The following is a 12441-nucleotide window of genomic DNA, read 5'->3' on the forward strand; positions in this document are numbered from 1 at the left end:
CACCAAGCTTTCATGGAAATATTCAGCTCTCCATCAGCCCCAAGCTTGATCTCAATGCTCCTTACTCTCACTTGCTTCATTCTTACAAGACTAGGCTTCTACTAGCTCCTATCTTCGTCTATCTTATTCTCTACTTCACAAATAAGCTCTCGAAGCTTCCATGGCTGTATTTTCTTCAAAAACAGTCCATTTACTTGCTCTAATAAGCCCCATTTCATGCTCCTTTGATGCCTAAAGCTCCGTACATTAATAGTGCAAGACTAGCTAACTAGTCACTAGCTACTAGTCACATTTTCACGAGTTTTAAGCTTCATTAATTCTCTGTTTTCATATCAGAGAATTAACAGTGGAAAACAGGCCCTTAAATCTAATTTTTATGCTCTATTAAGCACTCTTAAGGCTTGGGCAACACTCTACGATACTTGCCGACAAAGACTACATCAATCGGAAGCGTCTACATCACTAGTTCGAGGCAGATTCCACTTCAACAAAGGGGAACATTTCAAATCAGCAAAAACAGCAAGCAATAGGCTGATTTCTCATCATTCCACACTCTTCAACAAAGGAGGAAAAAGACGCTTCAACTCTACTTTGAAGTGGCAATACATTGCCGCACCCAAAACAAGCATTTTGTAACTCTATATGCTACATTTGACTTGCTTCATTTGTATGCTATTGTTACGGGCTAAGACACCATCAAGAGAGTCTCTTGATAGGACCGCTCTTGCCATTGCATATTCACCTACCATCATACACTATGGGTAATGATAATCTATCTATCTTTAATGGGGTAGGATTCCACACTTGGCAAGTTAAGGTAAAGGATTATCTAATGAAAAAAGGGTTATGGAGCATAATCACATCTAATATTGATGAAGAGAACCCACCTTCACGTGCACAACAATGTGAACTTCAAATTAAGGATGAAAAAGCATTGGGCATTCTTCTCACAAGTGTAGCGGATGAGATAGTTCACTATTTAGCCCAATCCACCACCGCTAAGCATGCATGGGAGATACTTGAGAGGAATTTTGAGGCAAAATCAAAACACTCTAAGATTTCTCTTAAAATGAAACTCTATACTTAGTTATACAAGAGGGTGAAAGCTTATCTAGCTTAGTCAATAGACTAAAAAGCATTTGCACGCAACTAAGTTACATAGAATGCAACATTGAAGAAGAAGACAAAATTGCCGTATTACTTAAGTCTCTTCCATTGCAATATGATAATATCGTGACGGTCTTAAAAGAGAAGGAACCAATTCCTTCACTTGAGAGCATTGTCAACTCTTTACAAGAACAAGAGAAGAAACACACACATAAAGAAGAGAACACCTCACAAGCTTTGTATGTTTCATCTTCTTCTAAAAAGAACTTCAAAGCATGTAAGCATTGTGGAAAGACAAATCATATGTCTTTCAATTGCTACAAAATCATGAAGTGTGTGAAGTGTGGTAAAGTGGGGCATGCGCCTCAATTTTGTAACCACAATGGGCTCAACACCGACACTACCTCCGACATTCAACGAGGTAAAAGGTCTTCCAACAAGGTTCACTTTATGCATAGTGATGATGATGACGACGGAGATGACGACAATGAGGATATCGAGAGCATCAACTACATCCATTCAGCCATCTCTTCTTCTTCCTCTAGTTTTTCTAATAAAAATCATGTGGAGGGTAACCCCAAATATGGCTCAAAATCCAAATTTAACTATGAGTATGATGATGTTTACTAAATGTTCATTTTCAGCCCATTATATTTAGTTACCCACTCCTTAAGTTGTATCCTAACGGTGATGATGCTTTGTATCTCTTTGAGCACCGTTTTATGTTGTATCAATGTAGGGCATAATGTTGTATCCATATGAGAACCATTATGTACCACATTAGACCCAAAAATGATGTATCCAAAATGTATGAACCTTCTACATACCTTTGTGCAACCTTAGGAGTTCCAAGCATGAGTTTAAGGGGGAGTTTGTAAGGATTAAACACATGCCTTCACTCCATCTCTTAGCCATGTGGGAACTAGCCCTAGAACACTCTAGAACATCTCATGAGAGCCTACATAAGAAGGCACCCTCCACAAGCTCTAGACATCACTTGTAGTTTACAAGCTTTGCTTATGCACTTGTTATTTTTTTCATTTCAATGGTGTAAGTTCTCCTCTTGCATAGGCATTTTATTTCTCTCTCATCTCTCCTCTTTTTGTGTCTACAATATGAATGGTACATGTGTGTATCCACCCTAAAAACCCAACAAAAATGATAAGCATTTTCACTTGTGCATACTTGATTTAATATTGCTAAGTGATCCAAAGGATCTCCTGACCCATTGTATCTTTTTACCCATTTTTGAAAGCCAATGGGTCTTACTTCCCTTGTGTTATCTGACTCGTTTATGCTAGTATTTGACATCCCAAATCTTAGGTCTTCAAACCAAGTTGAATCAAGTTGTGTCTCATTTGGCCTCTTTTTGGTTTGTTGGTCATTGTGTCTATTTGTTTTTGTGTTGTTGTTTTCTCTGTTGATCCAATCATTTGGGATAAAATCCCTACCCTTATGCATTGGAGTAAATGTATGTAGTGGTTGGGATGGTTCCACGTGAGCTGAATAACCACTCATTGAGTTCCATAAGCCAAACTTTGAGGTATGGCTTGATGTGAAGGATACATCCCCTAGTTTGCTCTCAAACCCGCTCAAAAACGATGCAAGATTTCTCATACTTGCATATGTACCGTATCTCTTAGTTGAGTTGGAAACCTTGGTGGTGGTGGATGATTTGAAAATGGTTAAGGCTCACTCAATACTCTCAAAATAGTCCTTGATTAGCTCACTTTGTCCTAGTGCAAATAGTTCCCTTTTTGCTCTCTCTCAAGTCTCTAGTCATTCAAGTCTTGGTGGCCTTCAGTTCTTAGGACAGCTATCCTGGACACGCTAAGAGTTTGGAATTAAAAAACATATATTTTTTAGCTATACCTTACTCAATTTGATTTGTGTATCAAAAGTTAGAAAAATTTTAGTGAATTGCACTTGAAACAGCACTCAAAACAGTTTTAGGACTGAAAGATAGGGTCTTGTTTGCTTGTAACTTGGTCACGTGGCGGAGCCGTTTTCTGGCGGCTCACCATCGCTTATGTAAAGGCTCTAATCACCAATGTTTCAAAATCTTGTTGTTCAAAGTAGGCTATTTGTAAATTCACTACTAAAGAAATACAAAGAGGACTCATTACAAATGAATTCATGCACAAGCACCAATCTTTTTTCATTGCAGAGCAATCAAAGGAAGTGGGCATTGAGGCCTAAGATTGGACTTCACCCCAAAACAAAAACAAAAAACGTTAACTTATCCCCACATTTGGGCAATGAAAATTTTGTAACTAGTCTAGGATGTAAATTGTGCAATTAATGGTCCATTATATCCCCTTATGCTCTCGAGAGGGGGTATTTTTGGATGCAAATCTTGTTTTGAGCATACAACACATTTGGCATATCTGTTGCGTTACCAAGCACCATAATTTTTTCCAATATTCCCTCATGACTAATGTCACCGTGCATGTGCTACGTCTCAAACTAGTAGCTTCCAACAGCTAGCCTCTTACAGTATGCTATTGTCTTGTGAGCATGCAAAATTAATGATGTCAAGATAATCATATGAGCATAATAAATGACACAATGAAAAAGCTGACCTCTTCTTACATCTCCTTGAGCACATGGCATGCACATATTTGTCTCAGTTTTCATCACCTCCATATCTCATGGCAAGTGAAGTGCTATCCTAAACCCCCTCCTCTTCTCAATGTCCTGGAGATCTTCAAAAAAAGGAACATTGAAAATCAAAGGCGGATGAGACACCATTGACCCCAAAAGTGTTGCACTTTTCCACCCCTTTTCTATATCTATATCTACTATATCCAAAACAAGTAGTTCCATATCTATACCTCTATAGTTCCATATCTTTACCTCTCTACTAATAAAGTGAAACACCAAGGAAAGTACAAAGGGAAAAGGTGACCGGAAAAAAAAGGACATGACAAAATACACACATTATAATTCTCAAAGTTGGATGTGGACTACTCTTTGTATTTGCAAGAGAATGTATTGTAATTGTATGCATCTATGTGGATACCTAAAACGGGAAAAGAGAAAGGGATATATCCCATGTGTCGGTCCACAATGTACTCTCTCATCCTGAAGCAACTTTCATCATCTCAACAATTTACAAAACTTATAGGACCAAGCCCACGATTTGTCTATATCATGTGTTTCATTTTTAACTGCAAAGATTCTACAACAAAAACAACATTTAACAATGCAAGTAGAGTGAAGTTTGACAAAGACCCACCGTGATAGAACAACAAGAGGGTGAGAGAGAGAGAGAGAGAGAAATTATTATTTTTTTAATCATCCTCGAAGGTCAAATATGACCTATGGGACCATAGTTACATGTGATGTATGTGTGTGGCTAATGAGTGACTCAATGCTCCAAAATTGTGGTGATGAGTCGCAATGAAGAGCCCACATTGGGGTTGGGAGAGGAAAGTGTGTAGGTCTAAGTCATGGCTAAAAATGTGAGGGAAGTAAGTTCGGATGTGACCAGAAGCTGAGCACTATAGTAGTGTGTGGTACGCAGACTCACGAACTTGTAGTGAGCGTAATGTGCACTGTCAATTTGACTCTTCTCCACTACCCCAACACCCTGTCTAACATCGAAGAGAGTGGGAGCTAAGCCGAATGGCTACGATAGTGCGTATCGCTAACAAACGGATAGGCTCAAGCATGTAAGTGTGAGTACGGTTTCCCCTTGGAAGCCTTTCAACGAAGAACGTGGTTTTGTAGTTGGGGGCAGTATGGGTGGTGTAATGTATGAAGCGTGACCCACTGGATTCCTCCCAAGCCATAAAGGGGAAGGGGTTATTATTACTTTCTTGTAGAGATGTAGCCCAATCGAAGGGTGCCATCTGACCGACCATCTGACCGACCCAAGAATGAGCTTTGTGACAGGATTTAAAGCTGGTCTGAGTTAATGGATGCACCATGTACAACCAACAAAAATTGATCTTGTGCCCGCATTATCAACATATCTCAAGCTGGCAAGACAACTTAGTGACCTCACAACATTTAGCTGCCTAGCCCCTCTTGTTTGCGTTAGATATCCTTGAGGTAAGAAACCAATTACAGATTCACACTTAGTTGGCAAGAAAGGATCCATCACTTCATTGGCAAACATCCTTGAACCCATTAAATAACTCTCTTGGCTTTTTTACTAGCACAAGGATGAGCTTTACTGCACTCCTTTCTTTAAATAAGGGAACAAGTTTAAAACGCAACGAATAGCAGAGATGCCATCCAGAGCGAGACAGCAAAAATGCCATCTGATTTGGGTTAAGGACGATGGCCTAGATCATGTCAAGCGGCCGCTTCTAGGCTCAAAAAAGCACAGTAGGCTTAACAAGTAACGAGACCTTAACAGCTTCTGTGTAACATCTTTGCTTCTGCCGTTCCTATATCTGATGCAGAACACCAAATGCTGCTAAAAGTAAGAAAAATGTGATGGTACAATTAGAATCCTATTGATCACTTGTAAAAGCTGAATTTAAATACTAGCAGAGCTTGAACCATTAAGATAGGTTCAAGCACTAAATCAAGGTTAGCGCAATCAAATTTTTCGTATATAACTACAACCCTGACCCAGAAGTCTCTTTCAGGTCAGAGAACTCTTTCTGGCTGTAAACTCGCTTAAGCAGATCTTGTATCTTTGCCATCTGAAGAGCACTCTGCTGTGGCCGAGAGTGATCCTGAAGTTGGATTTTCTCAAAAAGTGCTCGCCGTTGAGCTTCTACTTCATTGAGACGCAGCTGCAAATAGCGGGCAGTGTACTCCTCCTCCGCCTTTTCGGACTTGTCCACCACAATACGCTGCAGCTTTTCAGCTTCTGACCGTGCTTCATCTGCACGCGTCTGAAACATCTCTGACTCAGCAAGCTTTAACTTCACTATAGTTTCTAGCTCCTCAATTTCGTGCTTCTTCCGCTGCCTCTCAAGCTGCAGACCTTGCAGCTCTCTCTTCTTCTCATCCAATTCTTTGGTAGATGTGTCTAAGGCAAGACGAGCTCTTTTCAGAGCCCGAGCTTTCTCTTGTGCCACAGTTTCCATTTTTGCCACAGCTTCTTGTACAACTTCTGCAATACGATTGCAGGCATCTTGAGGTTCTATCATCTTTGCATCTTCACCTTTTCCTTCCTCCGAATCCTCTGCTTCAAGTTCTGTGGCAGAAAATGCTCTCTCTCTCTCTCTCTCTCTCTCTCTCTCTCTCTCTCTCTCTCTCTCTCTCTCTCTCTCTCTCTCTCTCTCTCCACCCTTTGACATTATAAAAGATATTACAAAACAAGCAGACACTGCCAGTTTCAAAATACAATAGGTGAAAAAACTCCTCAAGATCCCCAAAGAACACAAAGTTGAGGGGAAAAACGAAAGGATCAGTACAAGATCCTGTGGTTTATACGGGAATTTTTCCCCATAATCTCATTATATATCTTTCAGGTTTTTTCCCAGATTTCTTGTATATGGACCTATGGTCGATTTTTCTTCCTCAAAAAATAAATTAAAAATGGTTCAGTACAGGTATCGACATATATACAAACTGGGACTCAAGGAGGGTAGGAAGCAAAAGAGGTTGATGACTCCAGTACAGTGCTGCACCTACATCCGGAGTCACCCGGAGCTTTTGGCTTGGATGGTAGTGCAGTTGCTCTTCTACACTCCTGATTATTTGGATTGCTACCTTCAGAGTTGCTTACACTCACCCTCGGTAACCTTACAACAAACTTATCCCCCGACCTGGGCAATAGGCCACTCCCAGCTTATTCACATTTAGAGCCACACCTACTTGTGGTTTGACGGCGTTGTTGCTGCGGATTATGTTTTGGTTGACACCGGAGGATTGGAGGCAAGAGATACAGGCAAGATGGCGCAGACAGATTGGTCTAGCCTTTCCTCTTCTCAGAGGATCTTCACAACGCAAACTTCTCAGTCTGGCTTCCCTACTTCTAGATGATCACGGTGCAAACAGCTTGGTTTGACCACACCTCTTCTTAGAGGCCCTTCACAGCGCAAACTGTTGAGTTTGGCTTTCCCCTCATCTTGGATTACCCTACCCACTAACAAGACACCATCCGGTGGTGGTCTATGCGGTCTCTTGGTGACTGCTGCAGCTTACGGTAGCTTCTATAGTGCAAGATGTTTAGTCTGGCTTTCCTTGTTTCGGTGCAGATTGCTACATTTGGCCTTCCTGGAGTTTTACACAGCTTAGCCACCTGCCCACCTTGGGTTACAGGTTCATGCATTGACAGGCTTCCAATCATTCTCATGACGGTTCATGGGCTTCCCCATTTTCTCCAAACGGTTTGACTACAAACACCACAGATCCTATTGGGCAGGACACTTGCAGGTCTATTGGCACTTCTTTTACGACAAGAAGTTGTTTTCACACTCACTTCGGGACCTTCACGCAGTATCTTCACCCTGTATCGTTGAAGTACAGCAGCTTGCTACACTGCTGTGACGACGCTTTACCATGGAGATCTCTCGGAGGTTGGGACACCCCAAACTGTTGCTACACTCGTGGAGTTCGCCGCAGTAATGTCCTTTAGTGGACATCGCAGTAGACATCTTCATCATTTGCCTCACATCTTCGGCTTCATGCAGTTTGTTCAACATCTGGTGCTGAGAGGGGGTGTTAGACTTACACCACTCTGCTACTTCACAGGTTAGGGCATACATGTACAGCTAGTGTGCCTCCGGGCTGGCCACCCTTTGCATATGCATTTAGACTGCATTGTCCGGCCGCCCACTGCTGGGTCGGCCGCCCACCTTGTCCGGGCGCCCTCATACTTCATTTATTTCTTGTTGGGTCGTGGGGGATTTTTCATTTACTCCGAACGCGGAACATGAATGGTGATGGGCCTAATGATGCCTGATCTCCCGCATCTCGCGGGTAAACTCTCCAAGAGAGTCCAAAGAATTGAAGTCCCAATCCAGTCTGTAGATCCAAGCAATGAACATGTCCAAGAAGAGATCCAAGATCCTCTCCCTAAGTCCAGACTCCATTTAGATGCTCCTTTGTAAGCAAGTGATCTAACGTGTCGAGGTCAAGTGGTAAGTGTTTGTCCACCCAAGATGGTGGTGTCTTCTCTGGGAATGTCGTAATCCCATATGCCGGTATTTCTTTATTATTGCTTCACAAACTTTATTATTGCTTCACTCCGCGAGGGTCAAGTTCTCTACGAGACTCTGCGTCTAGATGCTCTGTGAAGAGTGGCCCTCAAGACACTTATAAACAGTACAAGGGATGCCAAAAGCAGAGTTCCAAGAGCTCTAGTTCAGAAGCTCTTAACCTCAAAAGCATGTGCACTCAAAAGCATGTGCCGGAACCTCCCAAAAGCAGCTAGCAGTGTAGATTACGGGAATCCATACAGCCTGCCATGTTAACATGTTAGCGCAATTTGCGGAGGTTCAATGTGACAAGTCAGTGACGTGGCATCACCAAGTGCCAACCAATGGAGCAGATTGTAGTTGAGGGGCCTAAACCCTAGCAGAAAAGGAAGAAAACAGAAGGTTTACCAACTTACAGATCTTAGTTGAGTGGGCCCAAATAATAAGTGGGTTAGGATGAAAAATTCTACCCCCCAACAACTTGTAGAACCCTAGCTGATGGGGCCTAAAGATTAAAATAAAGCAACACACTTAGACACGAGTAAATTGAGTAGAGAAGTTGTTGACGTGGGGCCTAATGATTAAAGTAAAGCAACACAAAAAACACGGTGAATTGTATAAAGAATGTCACAAGACGGGCACCATGTGCCAATAGAAAAGAACAAACTGACAGACTTTTAGCACAATAACAACTAACTGAAAGAGAGACGACACGCAACACAGAGGGGCGGAATTCCACCCCAAAGAGTATTGGCCCCAAACCTTGCGCCCCTTTCGGTATTTCTTTATATTGCATCAACACAGTACAAGCCGGAACTCCACGCTCTGCACCTTCTCCAAGAAGCATGCCAGAGAATGAACCCTAACCTCATATTTAAAGGCCCTTGGCCTGAAAAGCAGGTACAGTGAAAAGCCTTCAAAACTCAAAAGCCTCTGGTCCAAAAGCAATGCCAAAAAGCTGCCAGCGTAACTCACGGAAATCCGTACAGCTGCCACGTCAGCTGTCAGTGCAAAACGCAGAAATCCGTACAGCCTGCCACGTCAGCAGTCAATGCGAAACGCGGAAATTCGTACAGCCTGCCGCATCATCATGTCAACGTAAATTGCGGAGATCCGTACAGTTCTGCCACGTCATCAACTGGTTGCGCAAGCCTTCTTTATTTTAATTCCTTTATGACTCTTGGGCCCCATCGGACGGGTCCCATAAGTTGGTAGGACTTCTTCTTCTTCTATTGCTTGTTCTTCTTAGGGTTTAGGCCCTTTGGCCGGGACCTGCAAGTCGGCTCCATTCTTCAGTGCTTGACATGTCAGCAATTTGTGACAGAGAAGTTGCTGACATGGCAGCTGTACGAGTGGCGTGCAAATTGCAAAAATTTGATGACATGGTAGTAGCGTACAGACCAGCCCTATGGGCGCTTGCTTATGGACAGATGCTTTTAACAGTGTTGCTTTTCATGTGAAATGCTATGTATGTTGGACTCTCTCTTTGGCATTCTATTCTACCGTGAGGAGAAGCAGAGGAGAGCCCCAGAGTGTACCTTTGCGAAAGAATAATAAAGAAATACTGAAAGGGATGCGAGTCTTTGGGGCCAATGCTGTCTAGGGGTGGAATTCTGCCACTCCGTGTCTTTCGCATACTCTCTCTCTCTCTCTCTCTCTCTCTCGACACATCCAACCCTATGTGTCCGTGGACAAGCTACAGCATGACCAGGGTTCAGTTCAGTCAAGTCAGTCTAGAATAGGAAGTAATCTGACACTTTTGTGAGTCTGTTCGCAGACCGTGCATGTCTAGACACTTAGATTAGATGCATATCCTCTGGTTGCACACAACACGACCATCAGATTCCAGTCAGATCCCATCAGTAGCATTTTTACAGTGCATAGACCTATTTTCCCTATTTTTGACATTTTTCACTTATTATTTTTCAGTGACTTTTGTTGGAAAGTAGGTAGGGCAATTTTGCTAAGTTTGTATTTGTATATAAGCAAACCTAGCGCTAGCACTTTCTGGCAGAAGAGGCAGCAGGAGCACTCGCTCAACAGGCAACTTCTCAACAGAACCCCCAAGAGGCCCTAGTGTTTTTGCTCCACAGCAGAAGGCTAGCATTTTTGGACAAAACCTCAGATCAGCCAGCGTTTTTGCTTTGACAACAGCTTGGCGATAGCAAGAAGCAGCAGACCCCCCAACGTTAGCAGATTCTCCACAGCAAGACCATTTTCAGCCCTAGCGTTTTTGCATCTGCAAGACCCTTTAGCATCTTTGTAGATCTTCGCGACGGAATCCCCACAAGCATCAGCGTTTTCAGTTTTCAGCAATCAGACTCCACAATAGAACCCTCGAACCTCGCAGATCTCACCTTTCCGCAACAGTTCCTCTCCGCACTGTCAGATTCCGCAAGGTTTACAAATTCAGCCCAGAAAATGCAGATTTCAGCATCTGCGTTTTTAGTGCATCATCGTCATCGTTGTCACCGACATAGAGTCAGAATTTAACAGATAAAGATTTGCAGATTTGAGCCCTTAGTATTTTCAGATTTCAGCCCGTCTCGTCGTCCTCATTGTCGTCGACATCGTCAGCAAGTCCTCTCTCTCTCGCGTACAGTTATTCAAGTTGTTTTGAAGTACCAAAGTGTTGCGAAGCGTGTTGATTGCAATTATCTATGTGTTTCTGTTCGACTCCTTTCCGGAAGCGATTACATTCAACCCAGCCTTTATGCTTTTTGTAATTATGGTTTAGGCCCCTCAACCGGTCCTCCTTAATTTTGCAAGGGGTTAGGTTTTCACCCTAACTCCTTGGGCCTCTCGGCCACATCTTTTGTGTTCAAATCTTCTCGGTTAGAGTTCTTAACCTCTAGTTCCTTTGTCCTCTTGGCCATTTCCTCAGATTCGGCACGCCACATTGCCACGTTTCACCAACTTGTGACATTCCCCCCTTCTGAAAGAATTGTAATCGCCCTTGATTACGACTGCAAGGACAACCAAAGGATAGAAACTTTCTTCAATAGACATTGACTCTATGTACCCATGCACTAGACTCCACAAATCCAACACTTTTACAAAGACATCAGTCACTAATCAATCACATTTCTGTGGAGGGTCTCAAATTCAAATTATGATCATTGTAACATATGTAACAATCACATCCAAACAGCACTGATCTTTTTACGGATGTCTTGATCTACTAAATCTCGTTACTATCGTTTTCTTTTCACATTTCAAGCAAACCATGCCCTTGACCATCCCCTCAAGACAGTACATTCACAGAGCATGTAGTTCACAAAATCACACATAGTACTGTGTTTCAATAATTCAATCTAGCCATCTCATCTAGTCTATAACTCTTTATGCACCTAGATCCCTGTGTAGCCATCTCATCCTTTCGGAACTCTTGATGCACTCACTGTTAGACTTACACCACTCTGCTGCTTCGCAGGTCTAGGGCATACATGTACACGGCAAGTGTGCCTCCGGGCTGGCCACCCTTTGCATTGCATTTAGACTGCACTCCGATCGTCCACTTTTGGGCCAGCCGCCCACCTTGTCCAGCGCCCTCATACTTCATTTATTTCTTGTTGGGTCGTGGGGGATTTTTTCCAGGCTTTGTCCTACCTCCCCTTGGGCACCTATTTATGAGGGCAGGGGGGTACCCACTTCCACACATGTATCTGATCATTGTACGGGTCCTCTTGCTCTGGTAGTCATGGGGGGCTGATCGCCCCTTCTTCACCATCTCTAGCGTTTGTGGTCTCTCTCTCTCTCTCTCTCTCTCTCTCTCTCTCTCTCTCTCTCTCTCTCTCTCTCTCTCTCTCTTCCACACACGCGCACTCACATGGTATCAACAGCTTCAAGCTCTTCATGGTTAGGGGCGCTTCAGCAATAGGTTCTCTCCCCAAGCTTGTGATGAGCGTGCAGCAGTGTGTGCAAGTGATAGAGCACGCGAGGAAGTGCAGGGTGTGTGCAGAGAGAGGTGGCGATAGCCAACAGGAGAGGAAGCGCTAGTGGCAGAACGAAGAGGGAGAGACAGAGAGAGAGCCCTACTCGTTAGCTACAGGGCATAGTTACCAGGAACGGGAAACTGGAACGGGAACGGGGAACGGGAACGCGGAACAAAATGCCATTCCCTGTTACGGGTACTCATGTTTGAAACACGGAACGGGGATTCGGAACGGGAACTTGGAATGGGAACGGGAAACGGAGACCTGAAAACGGCCATTCCCTGTTACTATGC

The 12441-nt window shown here is 43.3% G+C and overlaps 1 protein-coding gene across 1 annotated transcript in view; it reads right to left on the minus strand.

Annotated features, from left to right (window-relative positions):
• Window positions 1-5551: 5551 nt before the first annotated feature.
• The window catches only part of LOC147460655 (OBERON-like protein), an 83552-nt gene continuing 76662 nt past the window's right edge, over window positions 5552-12441 (minus strand). Inside the window, exon 3 of the mRNA XM_086508383.1 lies at window positions 5552-6265. Coding sequence (XP_086364509.1) covers window positions 5679-6265 — 587 coding nt within the window. The 3' untranslated portion in view covers window positions 5552-5678. The remainder of the gene's footprint in view (window positions 6266-12441) is intronic.

Source organism: Adiantum capillus-veneris, chromosome 3 (assembly GCF_014529385.1).
Source record: "Adiantum capillus-veneris isolate H3 chromosome 3, ASM1452938v2, whole genome shotgun sequence".
In the NCBI taxonomy this organism is placed as follows: Eukaryota; Viridiplantae; Streptophyta; class Polypodiopsida; order Polypodiales; family Pteridaceae; genus Adiantum; species Adiantum capillus-veneris.